Genomic DNA, 23,905 nt, shown 5'->3' on the forward strand with positions numbered 1-23,905 from the left:
GTACTTCACATAATCTTACTTTTGCAAATGTAGTTTTCTCTAGAACATGTCAGTAAATTGTGCTCTTATACTCCTGTAAGTAGATAACTGTCTTACAGTTATATACAACATAGACATTAGCACTGACAAGAATCGAATAATGTAAACTTTGCTCTTTGCTCTGATAATTTCAAATACTAGATAAGAAAATTAACAGTTATGAAATACTTTACGAAACAAAGTGTAGCTATTTTCCTTCCTGTAAAAGATAAAATGGTGTATGTTTCTCATGCAAAATGGTGTGTGCAAGGTTTGTCTGTTTTATATATTTTCTCGAGATGTTGTTAATAAGCGTGACAGAGAGTTTTAGAGCTGAAGAAGGTCGAAATTTTCTTGGGATTATCCTAAATGAAGCAGTGGTGCAAACAAAGCAAAATGATTTTGTTCTACCAAACGACAGTGAACCTCAAGGTATCGCAAAACAACACAACAAAAATCATCGTTATTTATTATATTCAACAGACGAAGGAAATGATCGGAAGATCACTGAAACTACTGTCAGTTTCATGAAAACTTCCACAACCCTTATGAAAACAACATTGAAAAGTTCCAAGGAAACAACAACTGGAACTCCTAAAGTGAAATCTACAACTGAAAAGAGCAGAATAATAACAACAGATGGCACAATGTCTTATGAAACTACAGTAACATCAAATACTACACATTACAACGGTTGTTGTAATGACCTGAAAGTCAGGATAAATCCACGTACAATACGTGAAGAGGAAGGGCATAATATTGTTTTCTACTGTTCTTTAGAAAACGACGTAAGCAATATTCGGTTCAAATGGATAAAAGAGATCGAAGAATTATGTAGTCAAGGAGATACCAATTTCACAAGCAACAGAATTCAGTGTACATCAGAGAACCAAAACCATAACGTAGGTAAATTGATACTGCAAAATACAGCAACTGATGATTCAGGTATTTATCTCTGTACCATAAATATAGCAACAAAATGTTGTGATTATAATGCCACAGCACAAGCAAAACTTGTGGTAAATAGAAAACCTTTTTACGGAAATTTACTTCTTGCTGTCGGTGGAATTTGTGTTGTTTTACTTTTTACCTGCCTTGTCCTAGTTTATATATCGTATAAAAAAGAACAAAAAAGAAAGAAAATATACGATAAAGAAAATGAAAAACTGTTTTCTTACATATCTTTTGATCAATTTGATTTGTAATCTTATAAGGAGAGAAGACTGTTTTTGTATAGTTTAAAACTAACATTTATAGAATATAATTAAACAACTAAATAATAAAAATGTTTTTGTGTATCCTTTATTTTAGAGATTCAAAATAAATTATAATGGAATAGCTGCAGTGTTGTTTCGTTATATTACCTAGACAAAAAGCTGAATTTTATATAAAGCTATAACGATTGTTGTTGTTGTTTTGAAATAAGCACAAAGCTACTCAATGGGCTATCTGTGCTCTGCCCACCACGGGTTTCAAAACCCGGTTTTTAGTGTTGTAAGTCAGCAAACATACCGCTGAACCTCTGGGAAGCAAGCTATAACGACAAGCACTAGTTATCACAATGCATTGCAACAGTAAAAGGTTGAGTAACAGTTCTGTAACGATTGCTTAAGGGTGTCTAAAACATATCAAATAATTATGTTTAACTTTAATTACTCTGTTCGAAGTAAACTACATATTTTACTGTAAAAAAACAAAATTATAAAAATTGCCAAATTTTAATATTATTACAGTTTTAAAAGTTTTGTAATATTTATTTAAATTAATTGCTTTTAAAATGAGCTCCGCTTTGATTGATTAATTATTTTTTAAATTGATAATATTAAAAAAAATGACTTTTATTAAAATGAATGTTTTAATAGAACATTTCTGAGATATTAAATTTTAATTATTAGTTTCTATACAACATCTAATGGGATAGATTAAGTTAACTTTACTTTCTATAGATATCCAGAAAAGTATGTGAAACACATGACAAAGCCGCACAGTAGTTATATAGGTTTAAACGTTTCATACTCTTTGTACCACCTAGTGAGAAAAATGACAATAATATTTTGCTGTATAATCATTTCCACAGGGATACTCTTAACGCATTATTAAATAAATAACTTTCTCCAACTAAGAGATCTCTAGCTTCTAGAGAACAAAAATGTTTAACATATATACACAATTTCCTTCTGTTGAGTAGAGAATTCCAGTGTGATTTATATATATATATATATATCGCTGAATAATCACATATCTTAAAAATGATTTGGTGTGGTCAATAATATCGCTCAGTTGCAATTTATATGGTGTATTTAAACCATTATTTGTAATAGTTTTAAAGTAAAAGTAAAAATCTATAAAAAATTATCGAATTTTATATGGTTGTAAAATATTCACACGCAATAGTATCATATAGCTTGTTGAATTTGTAATAGAAAATATGACAATACCAGATACATAGTCTTACTAATTAAATTAGGATATAAGTAGTTATTTATTGCGAATAAAAACATTGTTTAATATCCAGAGATCTCCTTTCAAATTTAAGAATTTCACTTACTGCTAATGCTCCTTCGTTTCTATATGGATTGTGTAAAAACATGAAACGTGCTCATAAGAAACCTGATGAAGAACTGAGCACAGAGTCGTTTCCAAAACCAGGCCCGGCATGGCTAGGTGGGTTCGACTCGTAATCTGAGGGTCGCGGGTTCGAATCCCCGTCACACCAAACATGCGTTACAATGTGACGGTCAATCCCACTGTTCGTTGGTAAAAGAGTAGCCCAAGAGTTGATGACTAGCTGCCTTCCCTCTAGTCTTACACTGGTAAATTAGGGACAGATAGCGCAGATAGCCTTCGTGTAGCTTTGCGCGAAATTACAAACAAACCAAAACCAGACTAAATGCAGGAACAGTCTGCAGGAAACTATTCAACATATTCATATAGTGCCTGAAACACGTGTATAAATTTAACAGTTTTTCTTATTAAAGATTCGAGATTGACATTCCTACTGGTAAATATTGTCAACGAACACTGATATAAATAGAAATAAGTGGATTACATTAAAATATAAAACATTTTTTCAGTGTTGATTGATTGTACTCATTTTTCAAATTGTTGTAAGTGACTTCACCTTTGTCTTTATATTTTCAGCATCAAATGCATTGTACTTATTAAAGCTTGGCATTTATTATAAATTAATCATCTGTAGTATTAAATGTTGTAAATAATATTTTTATGTACATTTTCTAAATGTGTATTGATATTTGAGGAAGTGTATTTCTTATTATACTTATGAATAATTAATATGGTTTCAAAAAGGCGTAAGTTTCTTTCCCTGCTTCTAAAAGTTTTGAAATCATGGAGCTTCTAACAAATGTTGATAGTTCTTTATTATATACAATTATATTTAAGAAAGTATGGTATTTTTTAAAATGAATGTAACAACATATACATAGCTCTAGCGTCGAATAAAACTTTTTAAATATAAAAGAGACCAACGTCCTTTTTTCCTGTTGTCAATGATGAAATCTGTGCTTACCGGGATCTAATGATTATTATTTTTAAGATGATCTATTAACGTGTTACGTAGAGATCAGAAATTAATTACTATTGTTTAAAAACCATTTCGTCGAATTTCAGGATATATCAAAATAATATAAACTCTTTTGCATGTAGAATCTTTACTCACAAGTAAAAATTGACTTCATGAATGCATTATTTGAAATCTAGATTTATGAATGGAGCATAATCTGATAATATTAGTTTCCGGCAATGCAAAAGTTCAATTCTTAACTGTAAACTTATCTATAATACGTAACTCAGTAACATTTGATGAATATGACTTTCTCCCTGATATCAGTATTTAACATGTTAAAACGTTCCCATATGATTAATACTTTTGATAACACTGCACAACAAAGATTTTGCTTCTTGAACACTGTTGGGTGTTCATTATAGATTTTTGGCTGCTAATCACATCTAAATTTGTCCATCACGTACGTTTTCTAAATTTTCAGTTTTGCTACAATGGAAAAACGATATCAGGGCAACTGGAATCCGTCAATGTTTGCTGACTACTGTTGGACTCTGCAACGTGATGCGCCGGACATTGAATACAAACGAAAATCAGGAGCAAAACACTTTTAATTATGTTGAACTTAATAGCGTATTAGAAACATAAACGCAATTAAATACGTTATTGCCGGTAAACAGTTAACTGTCTATTTCTCAGAGTTCCTACGCGATGAAGCAAAACCAAAACTATATTTGTACATATCACCAGATACCTGTCACAATCAGCAAAAACTTTTCAGGAAGCAAAACTTTTCAAAACAATTGTTGTGCAGTGTAATGATTCACTCTTAACTCAGTTGAACAATCTTAACAATTTACTGTGAATTTCTTCCCAACGTTATCTTCCCAATTAATCATACTGTATGACATTTGAAACAAAACAACTGAAATTTATTGCTCTTTATTTAAACATAAAAAAGTCCATAAAACTGGCACACTGTTTCCAGACGCACCGTTTTGGAAAAAAACATTCACTATTTTGATGAAAATATTAAGGTAGAGAAACTAATGATAGAGAAAATAGTAATATTTTTGTTGCTATTTGTTCAGCTTTCAGTTTTAATATGTTTTTAAGTAGAATTAAAAGAACCACTTATTCACATTATTCAACTCCAGTCAACATTCACTCTACATGACAACATCATGCTAAATGTTTAACTTTTTGAGATACACTTCAGAGATCGTATTTATGATATTGTGGTTTACTGGGAATCAGAAACCTGGCAATGTTATTCACATTTATGACAAATTAACTTGTAACACTTTATATTTTGGTGATTGTACGATTCAATACATTTACATTTCTCTGAAAAGAACAACACGATATATATTCTAAAATAGCCGACTTCACTATGCTTGGCTCGGCATAGCCAAATTGTTAGGGCACTCAACTCCAAATCTCAGGGTCATGGATTCGAATCTCCTTCACACCATATATGCTCTCCCTGTCAGCTATGGGGGCGTTATAATGTTGTGTTCATACCACTATTCTTGGTCAAAGAGTAGCCCAAGAGTTTGTGGTGGGTGGTGATAACTAGCTGCCTTCCCTCTAACCTTTTGAGTGCCCGGCATGGCCAGGTAGTTAAGGCACTCGACTCCTAATCCAAGGGTCGCAGGTTCGAATCCCCATTTGATGCAAGATTTTGAAGAAGTTACGTAAAACAAAACTATATTAATAGTACAAGTGGTCAAAATAAAAGGTCACTTTCCAAAAGTGACGTTAAATATCTTAGAAATAAAGTAACAATCGAATACAATATGCTAGTTACACAAACAAGAAGACAGATATAAAACAGTAGCATATAAATTTTAATGAATTAATCATAAATTAGTTAAAAATCATAGCTGAGAAGACGTAACGAAAAGAAAAGGTTGAAAAAGGAATCATGGTAGCAGATGAGAACAATTTTAAGGCTGAACCCTCACCAATGGCATAATTTTAACTACTGACATGTATACATATAGTTTTATATTAATTAAACCATTCCTACAAAAAATAGATTTGTGAGAGTATGAATTCATCTTCCAGTAAAACAACAATCCCAAACATACAATAAATATGGCTGAAAATATATCACGGTGTTAAAGAGTCCGATGGAACACCTTCTGCCATAATGCCAGTCCTAACATCTTTGAAACTGTGAGTTTATACAAAACTAAAAAGGTCGGCACGAAAACAAACAACCTGGCTTGACATGCGAAATAACACATTTTCACTGCTATTTCACAACTGCTCATTGGCATAGTTTACGCCAGCATAAAAACAAGATAAGATGTTTTACGCAGTGGAGGTCTCGGGCACAGGACAGGTAAATCTTTCGGCGCCTGTCCTGTGAAAGTGGGTTTTCTCGGGCACTCCCGTTCCCCCCCCCCCCACATCCAAATCTTTAGATCCCAGCCAAGGCATCATATTGCCATGCCCTAAATTGGATCGTCTCGCGTGCATGTTCATATTTGCTTTGACATCTGCTTTTTGGGATCTGGTCTGGCTGGTCTCCCTTTATCTCGCTGATGAGTATTATACCAACCTCACTCCTTCACCCAAAAAGAGTCAAAATAAAAGAAAGGCAATAACCCCATGCAAATTTCAATAATCTTTCACGAGAGGGGACGAAGAGAAACCACAACGTTCCTGATCACCCCAGTTGGAGAGATAATTCTTCAGATTTCTCTCTTTCTAAACTAAACCCCTGTCACGTTAGTTTGCGTTTGCTACGCAGTGGAAATAGTTCTTATATCTATTACTAGCGTTTTGTTCAAAGTTCCTGTTTTTTTTGTATTCTCTGTGATAATGTACCGTTAATTAAATCACTATTTAGTCGCAATTACTCATTGTTTGTAACTCATTTATCAGCAGCACCCCAAAGGGCACAGCGAAATGTATGCAGATTTAAAATGCCAGAAACCAAATTTCGATACCCGTTTACCCGTGGTGAACGGTGCCCAAAACTTTGTTCTTAATTTCAAACAAAAAAACGAGCCTTTAACAGCACAAATTGTGTTTTTTTTTACAACTACCTCCACAACCATACGTCTTTAACTAGTTTTACCATTACACCTGAAGAAGGATCGAGAACTGTTGACTGAATTCTCAAGATTGGTTTCATTTTGGAAAACAGTATTGTTTTAAAGCTATGTCTTTGATCAAAACGAAGTCTCATATGTACAGAGAACCTCATTCCGAGAGCGTTTTTACTGAAGCAGTTTTTTCGGATATCGGGACATCCGAGTTTCGAATCAGTCACTTTGAATACAATGAATGTTCTATTAATAGCATGCAGAATTGATCGATAAATTTAAAAATGGAAATTTATAAGAGTAGACACACAACTAGTAAAGAAAAGCAGATAAGTGTGTACAATAAATCTACCAGTTAACTGTTTCATGTACTTTCAATAATTGTATTAATTGCGTAATCAAAATATCTTATTACGTCATCATTTTTACGTAAATTTTCTTTGAAACCAATGACTTGTAAAATACAAAATACCTAGTACATGGATTGCTTTCTTGTATAAACCTGACTTTATAATATTGTTCATATTTCTATGCGTCTTTGTTTTCTGTTTGAAATTAAACGCAAAGCTAGAGTATGGGCTATATGTGCTCTGCCCACCACAGATATTGAAACCTGGTTTCAAGTGTTGTAAGTATGCAGACACCGCTGTGCCACTAGGGAGTCTTCGTTTTGTAGCACTGTCACTTGACTAAAGCATAGATGACTGACGACCTCTCGATACATGTAATAGTTTATACGTCCATCCTTACCAGAAGGTCGTTCTTAGTAAACATTGTTTTAATCTGGTATCCACTGTTTGTTGTCAATAATTATAATAATAATTATAAGAAGAATAGGAATGTTCTGATCAATCCTAATATAACTCTGATGAAGCCATCTACAGATTACTGAATCATGTATTTACAGGAAACGCATGTGTGTTATAAGAAATGGGTGTTCAGTTAATGGAATGCAAATATGCATATTATTAAATACATTTATCACTGTGGATATTTATCTACACGAAGCATTATCAGAATTATTGGTGTTCGAACTAACGATGGTTCTTTGTACTCCAGATATTGACAAGAACCATTTGCGCAATTTACCGTTCGAGTCGAGCACGAAATGTTTACTTCTTGGCAAAGGAGAATCCTCATTATTATGAAGAAATTGAATACAACACTCCGCATGTCACGATGTGAGTAGCACTTAATGCGCGTCGTTTATTGGACCATACTTAACGGGCCAGTAAATCATACCTCATATCTAAACATGTTACAACAATGGTTTATACCGAAACTCGATGAACTTGGAATCAGAGAGTAGTTTCGTTTCAACAAGATGGAGCTCCGGCTCATTATGCCTTCACTGTGCGAGATTATCTTAATGACACTTTTCCAGACAAATAGATAGGTCGTGATTCTGTAACATCCCCGGCATCCATGAAATGGCCCGCAAGAAGTCCGGACTTCACAACATGTGATAACTCTCTTTGGGGATACATAAAGGACATTGTGTTTAAACAACGTTATAATACTAATGATGAGTTGAAGACAGCTGTTACCGCGGCATTTGGAACAATAACCCCTGCTATGTTGATGAAAATGTCTCACAGAACATGGCGTCGCATAATATCATGCAGCGAGAATGAGGGACAGCACACAGATACACTGGATACATAAGATATATGGATGGGTTGGAACTTACGGGCCACCCTGTAGAGTATGTTTAAACCCATACGCGTCTCTCGAATACGTACTACTTTCAATCCATACGGCCAGATTTCCACGCCAAAACATGATTGCGTGACATCGTTAATAAGTAATATGCATAAAATATGTTACTTAAAACTTGTTTATATAGAGTGTATGTTTATACAGAGTGTATGTTCGTTCACATCCTCCTTAGTGTTTTTGGTATAGAGACTTCGGGAATTAAAACAACAATAAAGTTAACAAACATTGACTAAAACATTACGGCATTTCATTTGGGTTAACATTATATCAATAAGTTATTACAAATTTATAGAAGTGTTTGTTTTTTATGTGTTTTACAGGTTAACAATAACAAGCGACTAGAAATTTGGCTCGTCAGTAAGCTTCAAACCAAAAGGCCATTTGAATTTGAGTTTGGAGGAAGGAAACTAAGGAAATGTTTTCTTCTTACAGGTTCAACGCAACGACAAAAACAACGGTTTCAATATTAATCATAGCTTTACTTTTTCCGCAGTTTTATTCATTGAAAAATGTAAAATTTATTAAAGTGGCCACTGCTCAATACCAAATGACAAAACACCAGGGCTCTCCCTTTACTATAAGCAGCATGATACAATGTACCACACTATGTACTGCCGATGATACCTGTCGGGGCTTCAACTACGGTCATCAGTTAGGTCACTGTCAAATGGTGGATGCAATTTCCGAAAACGACTTCGAAAGTCGCAACGCCTTCTCTGTGTCAGCTAAAATTGTAAGTAGAAAAATATAGCATGTGTTCAAAAGCAATGCATATATATATATACTTAACAAGCCCAAAGAAAAATCAAAAACGTTGCACCAATCGAAGGGATCCCCAGGGTGCAGGCTATAATATGAGATATAAAATGTACTATAGGTTTTGGAGGTGACCGCAGAAGTATGTATAGTATTTGTCAGTATGTAGTTTAGTCTTAACTGAGACGTACTAACAGCTAAAACACTATATATATATATATCTATAAAATATCCACTGTGACTTGGCATTAACTTTCTCAGGCTATTGTCAACATTATACTATTTTAAGCATGTTTATAATCCTAAGTCAGGAAGCACATTGTGGGAATATATTTACAGATAGGCAAATAACGATTTATAAACTTAAGGGAGAGTTTTATTGATGGTGGAAAATACTACCTTGGTCTGTCTTCTTCAGGTACCTGTAGTATGTTTCACCAGCAATAAAACTTTCCCATATTTTTGTGAATCGATCTTTGCCTACCTATTATTATGCTTGTAATACATTCTTTTGTGTTTAACAATTGTTTTATATCAATAATTCCAGATGAATTTTCTGTTGAACTACTGCTGTTAAGCTTTTCTTCCAAAATTTTAATGACTTATCAACGTTTTGATTTTCATTCCAGAATAAAAGTTTGGTTTCAGTGAGCTCTTTCTCAAAGTTGCACAGTATGATAGACATTTGGTAATTTCTACGAAAGTTTATGTATCCACATATTTCTGTTGATAAGCACAAAATGAAATTTTAAACATTAAGAGCTCGTGGGTTTATAAAAACAAACCATAAAAATAAAGACAGTCCTTTCTTAAGTTCTATACTAATGTTTTTCAACATGTTTCCATTATTTCACCATATTGTATTTGCCAACAAATGCACGAATTATGGGCATTATTTGTTCAAGTTCGGTGTCATTTATATTTAAGATGTTTGTTATTGCAATAACAAACATTATAACTTTATAATATACGGTAAGAATTCAAAATATTGTTCATAAAAATGGTAGGACTTATAAATGGTAAGTGCAATCTTATAAAATAGGACACATTTCTGATACTATTGTATTGCTAAACTTGAAATTAAGGTTTCAGTTACCTTTATAACAGTTACAAAACGTTTTTACTAGAGATTGGTGTTGAAATGCACGTAGAATGTTTATACATCCATTGTTTTTAAACTAAAATACTCATAGTTGACGTTGGATGGTGATGACTAACTAATGGACTGTAAGTACCATAAGGATCGAGTCTGGAATTTCAGAACTAAAAGTCCCCAATCTTACTGTTGAGCCACCAAAGTGAGTCGCCCGGCACGGCCAGGCAGGTTAAGACGTTCGACTCGTAATCTGAGGGTTGCAGGTTCGAATCCCCGTCAATCCCACAATTCGTTGGTAAAAGAGTAGCCCAAGAGTCGGCGGTGGATGGTGATGACTAACTGCCTTCCCTCTAGTCTTACACTGCAAAATTACGGACGACAGGCCTAGATAGTACTCGTGTAGCTTTTCGCAAAATTAAAAAAAACAAACCAAAGTGAGTCAGTATGTTTTAGGGCAAACAACTTAAAAATTCTATTTGATCATCTAAGTTACGGTTTTTAAACTATTTTGTAAACTTCTTTTTTGTGTATTTAAAATTACACAAACTTGATTGTGTTATGACGTATTTCAATTAAAGTAAAAATAAACACTGTCAAATATTCTGTTAATTTCTGTCGTGAAAATTTTTAGAGCTAAATTTATCTGTCATCTTTCTTTACATAAGAATATGGAATGGTCAGTTGATTAAGGGGTGCTCGACTTGTAACCTGCGGGTTGCGGGTTCGAATTCTCGTCTCACCAAACCCTTTCAGTCATGGAAAAGCTATAATATTAAATAAATCCTATTATTTGTTGCTAAGAAAGTAACCAATAGTTGACGTTGGATGGTGATAACTAACTACCTTCCTACTAGTCAGGCATGGCATAGCCTAGCGCGTTAAGGCGTGCGCTTCGTAATCTGAGGGTCGCGGGTTCGCGCCCGCGTTGCGCAAAACATGCTCACCCTCCCAGCCGTGGGGGCGTTATAATGTGACGGTCAATCCCACTATTCGTTGATAAAAGAGTAGCCCAAGAGTTGGCGGTGGGTGGTGATGACTAGCTGCCTTCCCTCTAGTCTTACACTACTAAATTAGGGACGGCTAGCACAGATAGCCCTCGAGTAGCTTTGTGCGAAATTCCAAAACCAAAAACCAAACCTTCTAGTCTTTCACTACATAATTTAGGGACGGATAACGAAGATAGCGCTTGTGTAGCTTTGCGCGAACTTGCGAACAAACCAAATATTTACATAATGTTCTCTATGCAAAGAAATAATAATTAGAAGTCAGTTATTCAATAGGCTAAACTAAATTAGAGTGACAAGCCTAAACTTTTTGTATATTATATTAAGAAACACTCAACTTCATTCCGTTAGATAGTAAAAAAAAAAAAAACAATCTGCAAACTAAAACGAAAATCAGAGTATTTATTAAACTTCTATTTAAATTCATAATAACCAGTTGTTGCAAAACTGTTGTTACATTAGGCCAGGAAATGTACGTAAAATGTAGAAAGCGTGTTTGTGTTTAACAACATAAATGTGATAAAAACTGTATCTCACTTGAAGTAAACCAATGTTTGTTCTTTGTTTTTAGATCAATCTCTCTCTCTCGTTGGCCTGGCATGGCCAAGCGTGTTAAGACGTGCGACTCGTAATCTCAGGGTCTCGGGTTCGCATCCCTATCGCACCAAACATGTTCGCCCTTTCAGCTGTGGGGGCGTTATAATGTGACCGTCAATCCCACTATTCGTTAGTAAAAGAGTAGCCCAAGAGTTGGCGGTGGGTGGTGATGACTAGGCTGCCTTCCCTCTAGTCTTACACTGCTAAGTTAGGGACGGCTAGCGCAGATAGCTCTCGAGTAGTTTTGTGCGAAATTCAAAAAACAAAACAATCTCTTTCTCGTTGTTTGGGTATTTATATATACCCAGGAGGCTCACCTCTTCCTCCTTCCTTTTCTTTATTTATCTAAGCTGTTTAATGTATTAATAAATATTACATGAGGGCCTTGAGTAATCCGTACGTGCTCAGGTCCCTATCAGGGCAATGTCAGTGTATCATTCACCAATTAATTTGGTGCGATTGTACTATTTTTCTTTACAGTTCTACAATAACTCGCACTTCCATTAGAGTGGGCCAGGCATGGCCAAGCATGTTAAGGCGTGCGACTCGTAATCTGAGGGTCGCGGGTTCGCATCCCCGTCGCGCCAAACATGCTCGCCCTTTCGGACGTGGGGGCGTTATAATGTGACGGTCAATCCCACAATTCTTTGGTAAGAGAGTAGCCCAAGAGCTGGCGGTGGGTGGTGATGGCTAGCTGCCTTCTCTCTAGTCTTACACTACTAAATTAGGGACGGCTAGCACAGATAGCCCTCGAGTAGCTTTGTGCGAAATTCGAAAAACAAACAAACAATCCATTAGAGTGGATTAACTGAAACCATTTACATAAGCTCCTCAATATCTAGTTCATAGGTGGCCTGTTTTTATTTTATTTCTTTAATTATTATTATTTTTAATTTTTCAGTTATTTATTCTTATTGATCTAATGTATTAGTTAACAGGGAAGGTGTTTAGGACTATCTTCATCATATAAGCAGTATCTCATAGAAGTTCATTTTTCCTCCAATTTTTATCTAAATATTTTATTGCTCTATGTAGGAGTCTATCTGCTATTGTTGGTATGTTTGTATATATATGTATAAGTTTTGATGAGGTACTCTGCATGCCGCCGTGAGTAGAGTATTTGTATTGTCTGTAGTTTGGTTTTCAACTGTTTTTTACTTACATTAATCAATGCTGGGGCTGCATAGTCTATTACAGATCTTATATATGTTTTGTATATTTTTTAGGATATTGTCAAGTGTTTGCTCCACTGTTTTTGCCAGTTAGACTACAAGTATAATTTGCTCATCGCCAAACTTTAGTTATCATATTATTTAAATGGTTTGTCCATGTAAGTTTTGAATCATAAGTTAATCCTAAAAATTTTGCGGATTTAGCAGTCTGGAGAAGTGTTCCATTCATGTAAATTTGTGGTTGTACTTTTTGGTGTTTTGTTAACTTTGTAAATGTCACTAGTTGGGATTTTTCTGTGTTTATCTTGATTCTATATTTTTGGCAGTATTCACATATTCTATTTAATTGTGGTTATATATTTGTGGCTGCTATTGCTGGTGTTGGAGCACTTTTCCAGATTGCTACATCATCAGCGGACTGTGATGAGTATCCATGATTATGATCTTTAAGTTTGCATATTGTTCGCATTCATGATGAAGTGTACAGAGCTAACCACCCCTACTTGAGGGACGCCAGCTTCTGGAGTGAAGAACTCCGAGAAAGTTCCCCCTACGTTCACTCTACATTTTCTGTTTTCCAGAAAGTTCGAGATCCAGCGAATAATTTCACGCGAAAGTCCCATTTAGCTCATGCGGAACCGAAGACCATTATGCCATACAGTGTCGAATGTCTTCTAGATATCGAGGAAACAAGTGACAGTGTATTCTCTTTTGTTAAGTTGTCTACTGTTGTGTCGGTTAGGGTAACTAAGCGATATGTTATTTGTCTAAATTTTGTGAATCCGTTTTGTTCCTCAAGTAATTTTGATGTTATCTACAGAAATGTGGAGAGTCTGTTACTTATTATACGTTGAAGAATTTTGCCTATACAGCTGGTCAGGCGGATTGTTCGATAACTGTTTAATTTATTGGCTGACTTTCCTTCTTTGTGGAACATTAATATATTTGCTTCCAAGAAACTGGGATGCAGCCAGAGTAAAATGATAAATTATAGATTTCTAACAGATGGTCAAATAATTTCGTAGTACCTTTCTTGATGAGCTTGTTTTCCGTCATTTCCTGGTGATTTGTTTTTTCTGTTTAGATCAATCTTGTTTTTGTTAGTTTTTTTTATTTTGCGCAAAGCTGCACGAGGGCTATCTGCGCTAGCATTTCCTAATTTAGCAGTTTAAAATTAGAGGGAAGATAGCTAGTCATCACCTTAACAAGTTCATTTTTACAATAGTCTTTCAAATAAGGTAAACACAATAAATACAACTTATGGTTTCTACAGATATAAAACTGTATAATTATTTAACTTCTTATTATTATTCCTGATTATAAAAAAATATTTATACCTTTCTGAAGTCTTTAAACTGTTGTAGAGATATTTGTGTTTTCATAAAGCAGCTGTGAGTGTGGTGACAAAGAGTAGTTACAAAATATGGTTGTGCTTTGAAAGGTCTTTTCAATAATAATAATACAGCATGACGACAAGTTTCAAAACACGATAAAAATATTTATTAAATTTATTTTTTAGATTATATTACATTAGATATAATAAAATATTATTTGGACTGCTGTGACGGTTAGTTTGTAATATCCTTACAGTGAACTTGTTATGAGATAGACAAAATTACAAGGTATAGAATGAGCTAAACATGTTTGTCTTTCGGTGGTAACATACAAATAGGTTAAAGAAAACAATGCCTGCAACTGACAAATGACAAAAATTAAAAATTAAGTCTGTAATGTATAAAAAGTTAGAAAAATTTCCTAGTAATTATAGATTTATATTTATATATGCAAGCTTACTTTCTAAAACCCCACAGTGGCACAGCGGTATCTTCGTAGACTCACAACGCTATAAACCGATAATTTCTACCCGTGGTTGGTAGAGCACAGATCTACTATTACGTAGCTTTGTGTTTAATTCCAAACAATCAGTCAGTACTTTCTGAATAGTATAATCTACAATACATGTAGAATCAGTAGTAATGTTTTAAAATATATATAAAATGGTAAATATAAACTTAACCATTGCTAGGTAGGTATAATATATTATAATTAGATACTGAGAGTAGCCATATATGAATAACCAGATATCTTATTCATATTTACCTTAGTAGTATGAACAGAAAACAAAAAATGTTCTAAAATCATCGTTTGGGGTTTTTAAATAAAAATCTTGTTGGACAATGGAAGAAAATACTTTTGTAACTTAAGCAGCCACTTGTATCTTGCTGTTGTTTTGAATTAAGCACATAGCTTCTCAATAGGCTAGCTGTGCTCTGCCCACCACAGGTATCGAAACCCGGTTTTTATCATTGTAAGTACGCAGACATACCGCTGAGCCACCGGGGTTTTGTTTTGTGCACTTGCTTATTCAAGCTTACGAATAATTAAGATGTCCATTCTTTAAATACAAGTTCTGATCGTTGTTGTATGCTTCGAATGGACGACTATATTACACTCACCCATGGGTTCCACTACACTCAACCTGTTCTGTGTCCCTAGATTTACAAGTTACTTTACTTGTGTATGCAGCCGATTCGAAGTAAATTTAATATGATGTTGTTTGTACACGGACAACTAAACAGAAAAACGATGTTTAATGAGAACGACATCCTAATTTCAAAATACATCTTAAAGGGGTACGTGGATAGGCTCTCTGAATGAGGATACATAGCTACTTTTAACTATCATAATAGTTGGGGAAAACACTATTCCACAAGAAAGTTTGAATATAATCACGCTCTTTACGCTCTTTTCTGTGTCTCATAGGTAAGAGCTTGTAACCCTAAAATTTGGGGTTCATTATTGATGTGGCCACTGCATAGATAACTGATTGTGTGGTTTTGCACTTCACAATTAACAAAGCCCTTAATGAAATAATTAAGAAATACTTGAAATTTAATATTCACTATGAATTAAGTGTATTTACTTGTAGTTAAGAACAAAGCTACACAATGAGTTACCTATTAAGTTCCTACTACAGGTATCGAAACCCTAGTTTTAGCATTATAAGTCCACAGATTTGCCATTGAATCGAGGGTGATGAATTAAGATCGCAGAAAAGTTCCCTTAAACGAAATTAGTATATAGATTATGAAGGGAAAAATATTAGAAAATTAATACATTTATGTTGAAAGTTCCTATCACAACTACAAACAATGCATTTAAAAAAGTGACTCTGTCATCTTGTTGGTACTCTACATTGGATTGAACAATGTTACGCTATCTGCTTAGATACGACCAGGGGTGTGTTGGGGATAAAATCGGATTGGGAAAATGTATTTTATCCTGGTTCTCCAATAGGGTCGGACAAGAGGAATTCCTAAAAATTGAGCACAGTACTGAGCATAATACTTCATAAAGCACACAAAATAAACAGAAATGCATTGTACAAAAAGTTTAATTAGAATATAATATTTATTGCTCGTCTTATTAAAATATAGGCCTGGTGGGCTACTTTTTACCAACGAATAGTAGGGTTTACCGTCACATTATAACAACCCCACGGTTGAAAGGGCGAGCATGTTTGATGTGAGGGAGATTCGCAGCCGTGACTCTCAGATTACGAGCCAATCGCACTAATCACCTTGTCATGCCGCCCTAGCTAGGACATCGGTCAAACTACAGATTTATAACGCTAAATTCAGGGGTTCGATTCCTCTCGGTGAACACAGCAGATAACCCGAGGTGACTTTGCTGTAAGAAAAAACACACAAACACACGTATTGCGAGCCCATTCGTTCATTGATACTCTAAGAATAAGTGAATATAATTAGTTGTTTTTTTAAAGTGCTTACTCTATCATCCACGTAACTTGTTAAAGATTAGTTCAAAACTTAACTTTATTACTTTCTTCAAAGTAATGTTATTATAAAAAGACTCGACATTGAATCCGGCACACTAAACTTTATTATCAGATTGTAAATTTTGATTTCATTAAATAAATCAAGATTATTCTTCAAAACGTATTAATTATTAGCAAAGAATGTAAAAGAATAACATGAACTTAATAATCTGCTAACGTATGATTATAAGTTCTAACGTGATACATGAAATATTTAAAATTATAGATTCTGATCAAATAGGTTGTTTATAAAGCTGTTGCGAAAAGTTTACAAACTTTCAATAATAATTTTAAGAAATTATTCCACTAGGTAACACTAAATTTTACATCAAGAAGCAACATTTTCACTAAATGAATAACTTGAATAATTAGAGATTACAGCATATAGCCATTCAATAAAGGAGTCTTTAACTTAATATAGATTCTTCAATTACTTAGTAAGATAAAGCAATTTTTCCTAGGCAGTATAAGAATCCTATATAAAACTTTAAAGACAGGTTAAAATCCAAACTGATAACTTATTATCAATTTCAAGACAGCCAAATACCTCACCATTTACTTAGTGTGTGGAGCCGGCATGAAGGTCGCAGGTTCGAATTCCCCTCCCACCAAACATGCTCGCTCTTTCAGCAGTGGGGGCGTTAATATGTGACGAATTTTACCCACTATTCGTTGGTAAAAGAGTAGCCCAAGAGTTGGCGGTGGGTAGTGATGACTAGCTGCCTTCCTCTAGTCTTACCCTGCTTAATTAGGGACAGCTAGCGCAGATAGCCCTGATATAGCTTTGCGTGAAATTCAAAAGTAAACAAACTTAGTGTGTATGTGTGAATTGGTTAATGAGATACCCAGTGACCCTTATCCACCAACTAGCGAAACCGCAGCCTGAAGAAATCAACCGGGAAAGACCTATTTACATATAGATTGCTAAAGGTGTTTTAATTATCACTCTATGGCAGATATGATGTATTATCTTTGATATCCTACAGTAATTCGCACAGTCTTAAGGTACCAAGGCTGAACAACTATTACCAACCATAAAATGAAATACTTCATGGAAACTGTACTAACTCGCCAGTAAGTCTTTGGATTTATATCTTGAAAACCGAATTTCGGTGCTCGTAGTAAACACAGAACAAGTTGCCTATTGTATAACTTAATTACAAACAGATAAAATATTTCAAAAATTGACAAAAATAAATAAGGATTTGAAAAACATATAAAGATATGGTTTAACGCAAATGTGTTATGTTTAATAGTTAAGAAAAAAATTTATGAGATTATCTTTAACATAAACAAATCAAACAATTTAAAATAATCCAACTGCAAATGTCAATTTTTAGGTAGTAAACATATCATAGACATGAATAGATTAAATATCTTACAGTATTAATACATTTTCTCGAAAGAACAAATTAAAATAACTGGTGGTTAGATTTTTCTTAACCAAGTTTGAATTTTACCACACTGTCACAGTTCTCAAAAATATATTAGTTTTATTTAAATGTTGCACAAAAATACATTTTTATGTTGAAAATATAGGACTACGACTTTTTACACATTCGAGATGAAAAGTTAAAGTTGTGAGTTTAGACTGGACTAAATTTTGCATGGACTGATAATACTGAATATCCCTTTAGTCTTACGCTGCTAAATTACGTACGGCTGGCGTAGATAGCCCTCGTATAGCTCTGCGCGAGATTCAAAAACCAAAATCAAACTAATGCTAAATATGGATCTGAGAAGAAACAAATTCGTACTACATAAGTAGTTTAAGTAATTTAAGTTAATATGTTTTATATAAACGTTAATTGAATTTGTTATTAGATGGAAAATCAATATTTTGTTAGTTTACTTGTTAGATATCAAATGATTTTATTTCTTACTGCGCTTGTGTTACTCTGAAATTTTTATCTATTCATACAACGTATATTAAATAATCATCACGCCCAACGTAAAATGTTAATATTAAATAATTACCACGCCTAATGTAAAATGTTAATATTAAATAATTGTCACGCCCAACGAAAAATGTTAATATTATAAAGGTGTTGCCCCTCCCTATTTTTGAGCTAGCCATTCATATGTTTCACTGCAAAAGATGTGTCATTTAAGGACTTGTAATGAACACTAATCAAGTGACGAAATAAAAGTTTTATGACAACATTTCTACAACCAAAGAAGTTGACGTGACATGAGTAATTAGAGGGCAGAAGTGAAAGTAGTTTTAAATAATCTATGTGTTAGAACACCTTAAAAAGAGAGAGAGAGATATTGAAATAAATAAACGAAACATTTCTAAGAACGAACATTCCCCTTTTAGGTCAATTTATGCTTCGTGGGAATATCATCCATGTGTTGTGTTCTTTCAGAATTTTAATGACTTTTAATCATAACTTTGAAAGATCGTTAGGTTTCAAACTGAGAGTTTTTTTTTTTGCAATTGGTATTTACAACGTTAGTAAATTAATGAGAACATTCGTGCTTCTGATTATTAAAACAGCCTTATCGTTTTTTTCACTTATTATATAAAACAAAAAAGTTGTAACTACTAATGTGCAATTATTAATAATATTATTATATTACAATAGTTAGAGACGTTATTTCAGCTAACGTGATAGGAACTTGCACCGCTTGTAACAACTCGATTTTGGCAAACTCATGAAAATCATATTTTTTGATAAAATAAAGGTATTATTACTATGTATGAGATATATTTAATTATATAAATATAGATACATAATTAAAGCACCATTATTTATAAAATATTGATCTTCTTAACTCGTGAATAAATTATTTCAATGAAAAGAGATAAATCTGACTACAATCAGGCTATTCTTGTTTTTATATACTTAAATTGAGAAATGTGCTTCATCAATACATTGTTTTTTAATTGGTTGTGTGACAACATGGGCAAAGAAAACAGATTTTCATTTTCGGTCGACTAAACTGGACTCCTGTCTTTATAAAATATCAACAATGATTCAATGTTGTTGTCACTGATCTTACATTTCTTAGTAATGTAGATATGACTAGGTTTGGATTTTAATTAAAAGTTTTAGTTGTGGTTAATTATGTCTTTCAAGATCAAAGACGTCGACAGCTGATTTTTTTATGGTGTTAATTGGTAGAGGGTTTTTAGCTGTTCTAGATATTGTATAAATATTGCAACTAACCTTTTCAGACAACAAACATGTCTTACTAAAGTAGCAATTAGTGTTTGATTCAGGATAGCAATAACACTATAAAGGTTATACTTTCTTTCAAAAGTTGACAAGTTGTCCTTTGTTTCTTAATAATTTCAAAATTTTCAAAGGTTATTTTTGTAATTATTCATATATCGAGCTTGTTCTAGATTTACAGGAAAGCCTAATTTATATTTGAAAATCTGCTTGAACTGAGTTACTTGCAATATATAACTCACAACATGTCAAACGATACAGACTGATAAAAGTCAATTAGCAGATGGATTTTTATTTTAATGCCAATTAAAAGTGAATAATGTAAACGAAACACAGTACATTTTATCGATGTAATCTTATTTCATGCTAATATTAAGTAAATTTATGAATAAATACACTTAGAGAAGTCGAGACGGTTAATTTACATTTCTAAAAAAATTATTTTAAATACCCTCCATCCCGTTTGGATCTTTAGTATCTTTTCTATTTTTTTTTTTTTATTTTGCGCAAAGCTACACGAGAGATATTTACGCTGGCCGTCCCTAATTTAGCAGTGTAAATTACACTGGAGGGAAGACAGCTAGTCATCACCACCCACCACCAACTCTTTGACTACTCTTTTACCAATGAACAGTGGAATTGACCACCACATTTTAACGCCCCCACGACTGAAAGAGTGAGTATCTTTGGTGTAACGGGAATTCGAACCCGTAACCCTCAAATTAGGAGTCGGGTTCCTCAACCATATGGCAATGCCAGGCCTAATATCTTTCTCATTGTCTAAAGATACATCTTATTACTTCACAATATATGGCATTTATAAAGGTGTGGCATTCTAATTGTGTTTTGCTGCTTTAAAGCCTTGATATTATTAGCTGGGCAGGATTTCATTCAATATAAGTTAAATTAAATATAAAAACGTATATTTACACTCCTTTCTTACTCAAAATTGATCTGTAAAATACAAAAAAGCAACAACACAAAACATCTAGACGAATATTTATAATAAATCACAAACTATTTTTTGTTTTACTTTCTTTTTCTTTTAAGATTACATGTGCTGATGAACCTTGCACGAACGGAGGGACTTGCTATGAAATGCCATTCACTGCTGGAATTTACAACCAGTTTACCTGTACTTGTCTGCTGGGATTTGGTGGAACATTTTGTGAAATTCGTAAGTATATTTGTCAGGTGTGACGTGATATTTGAGTAAAAACAACATAAATAAGAAAGAAAGAACAGCGATCCATATATTTCCTGTACAATCAATCACTAAAAATCTTCTAGAAATAAATAAGCTAGGTTTGAAAAAGGTTAACGTGCTGTACTGTTATATTGAGGGTCCATGGTTCGAGTATCGTTATCGTAAAATTGCGCTTCACACCTTGGAACGATGAATACATTAGAACCACATGTTTTGCATAATTACTGCAATGAGAAATAAATAATTTAAAAATGAATTTAAATGTTTAATGCAGTCGATTCCAGTGAGTAAATGCAAAAGGAAAAATGGTTTTCATACATGTTTCACAACTAACATCCTGTAAAACTATTTTTATAAATATAAAACTTTAAAGCATTTCAATTAATAATTCACAACGTAATGCTTCAAGACCTTATATATAGTTTAGTTAACATAACATTCCAGTTACAACAGCTGAGAACTTAGAATATTCGAGTTCATTGTAACATGTTTTAGATAAATTTAGTGAAGGTAACATTTATGGCCATTTTAGTGACCTGAGACGGAGAATGCAATCTTAATATTAAAGAGGTTGTTGATTAACAAACTGGAATTACTGCTCAATTAGACCAGTTTTGATGAGGCTTTTGTGTGAAAATACAACCTTCAGAAATTCAATTTTTTTATATTAATTTAAGTGCATGTCCTATTTTGAACATTCTTCTATGTCGATCACATATGGTAGCTTTAATTTCACGCAAATGGGTGAAAAGTTATTTAAGCAGGAAATAAAATTGTGAAGGAAAATGTTACATCTTTAATTTAAAGGTTAATTTCAAATCATGATAATACAATACAAGATATCAGCATTTCAGTCATGTTTTAATTAGTACACATTTCTCCAAGAAAAGGTCAGATCTATTATTCTTTGCGCCTATTTTAGGTCACTATTTTCTCGTTCTATTTATTGTTGTTGAAAATATACATTATATTGTTATAGAACTTAAACAAGTAAGTATCAACATTAATTTCATGATGTTGGAAACTTAATGTTCAAATAAAACGAAAAATAATCTAGCTAAAAACGATTATGAAATTTACATAATTAAAATGAAATGACTGAATTTCAGGACTACACATCATGTTAGTTATCGTCTTTTCTTTCAGCTCCAGCCGGTTACAAATATCACGATGGATCGTTCTTCAAGTTCTATCCAACATTTAAATATAACTCTGGAGCAGTTACATCTTGCGAACTGGATGGAGGCCGCCTGGCCATGATCAAAGATCAAGCTACAGTAGAATTCTTAAATAATACGATTTTCGCTTCTCTGGCCAACGTATATGTTTGGATTGGAGTTCGGAAAGTATCAAATGTTTGGCAATATGCACCGACAGGCTTTACAAACTGGCATCCTCCAAAGGAGCCTTCAGGAGATGGGCCCTGTGTGGAGATGAGAGAAGTCTGGAACTACGAATGGAATGATTTACCCTGCAACTATAACAAAAACTTCTTGTGTGAAATTGTAATTCCTTAGAACGTGTTTTTGACATTGCACTAATATTTATGGTGTTATTCTTTGGTAAGTAGCATTGGATAAAATAAAGGATTTTATTGCAATACTTTATCAAAACATTACACAAAATTAATTTTTCCAGATTTCAGTGTTTTACAACTAAGAACCTGACCATACATCATTTATTGTTATGAAATTGTATACCCATCATTCACTTTTCTTTCCTGAAATTTCTGTTTACAACACACAGCTGCTGCTTGTACAGTTGTTCGTTTACAACTTATATGTAGTTCAAAAATAAATAACTATCTTATGAATTACCTGAAGAGTACTATTCATAAATTTCTCAACATCTTAAGCGAAGTCATAAAACACTAAGTTGTTAATACCATGTTTGTCCCAGCTTAATCTGTCTAGACTTTTAACATCAACAATGCACCTTTATTCTCCATTGTTTTAGCTCAGCCAAGTTGTTTCTTGGTTTTCTATAAATAACTCGCTCTCTGTGTATTATATTATTCAAACTGGACGTTGATGACCATGGTATTCAACACATCTCTTTTCCTTGAGACACAAAGATATATTCATTCATTTAGATAGACTCTTGATATAAGTCAGCAGCTTCCCCTGCAATCTGCTCTTGACAAAATAACTTCATTTAAAATGTATTTTACTCAACATATCTTAGAGATGTGCCTTAAGAATTACAATTACTTCAGTCCTCTTTTCTATAGTTGATGATATTGTCCAAAATTTTGATGCATACACTAGAACTGGCATAACATAGTAATCCAAACTCTTAATTTTAATCCTACAGAAATTATACTGTTTGTCTCTATTCTTTTGTTTTTTCCAGAAATACGTCTTTTTTCTATCCATATTCTATGTTTTATTTCATGATCACAATCTGTTGGCCTGCCTTGTTTGTTTCTTATCTGCCTTGACAACTTATACACGAATGACTTTCTTCTTTGTAATTACCGTGCATTCTGTTTTTCTACTGTTAATACTTAAACCCTTCTTCTTACATTCACTAACAACTAACATTAAATATTTTTCTAGCTTCTCTTCTGAATCAGTTATTAAAACTATGTCATCAGCATAATGGAAGTTGTTCATATTTGGTACGCTAATGATCAACTCTGAAAATTCCTCAACTTCACTCGGATTTTTCCACTGTACATTATACTAGTCAGGTGAAAAAACACAGGATTGCCTAACATCTTTCTTAATTTGGATGG

At 33.4% G+C, this 23,905-nt stretch overlaps 1 protein-coding gene and 1 long non-coding RNA gene across 7 annotated transcripts in view; one reads left to right on the forward strand and one right to left on the reverse strand.

Annotated features, from left to right (window-relative positions):
• Nucleotides 1–215: 215 nt before the first annotated feature.
• LOC143246029 (brevican core protein-like) lies at nucleotides 216–22,909 on the forward strand. Its single transcript, XM_076492275.1, has 4 exons — nucleotides 216–289; nucleotides 8,640–9,052; nucleotides 21,012–21,138; nucleotides 22,315–22,909. Exons 2-4 carry the CDS (start codon nucleotides 8,735–8,737, stop codon nucleotides 22,683–22,685), a joined length of 816 nt encoding a protein of 271 aa, XP_076348390.1. The 5' UTR covers nucleotides 216–289; nucleotides 8,640–8,734; the 3' UTR covers nucleotides 22,686–22,909.
• Nucleotides 22,508–23,905, reverse strand: part of LOC143246052 (uncharacterized) — a 57,521-nt gene continuing 56,123 nt past the window's right edge. For 2 of the 6 annotated variants that reach the window (XR_013025770.1, XR_013025753.1), the window contains exon 5: nucleotides 22,508–22,645. This is a non-coding gene — a long non-coding RNA (uncharacterized LOC143246052). The remainder of the gene's footprint in view (nucleotides 22,646–23,905) is intronic. The other 4 variants (XR_013025767.1, XR_013025758.1, XR_013025747.1 and 1 more) reach the window with 3 other exon arrangements.

This window comes from Tachypleus tridentatus, chromosome 1, assembly GCF_004210375.1.
Source record: "Tachypleus tridentatus isolate NWPU-2018 chromosome 1, ASM421037v1, whole genome shotgun sequence".
NCBI classification, from domain to species: Eukaryota; Metazoa; Arthropoda; class Merostomata; order Xiphosura; family Limulidae; genus Tachypleus; species Tachypleus tridentatus.

What these genes read in the sequence shown, in the direction of transcription:
- LOC143246029 (XM_076492275.1), top strand. Translation starts at nt 8,735, where the DNA reads ATGTTTTCTTCTTACAGGTTCAACGCAACGACAAAAACAACGGTTTCA. An exon ending in TCTCTGTGTCAGCTAAAATT is followed by an intron (nt 9,053 to 21,011) that starts GTAAGTAGAAAA and finishes TTTTCTTTTAAG; the next exon opens with ATTACATGTGCTGATGAACC. An exon ending in TGGAACATTTTGTGAAATTC is followed by an intron (nt 21,139 to 22,314) that starts GTAAGTATATTT and finishes CTTTTCTTTCAG; the next exon opens with CTCCAGCCGGTTACAAATAT.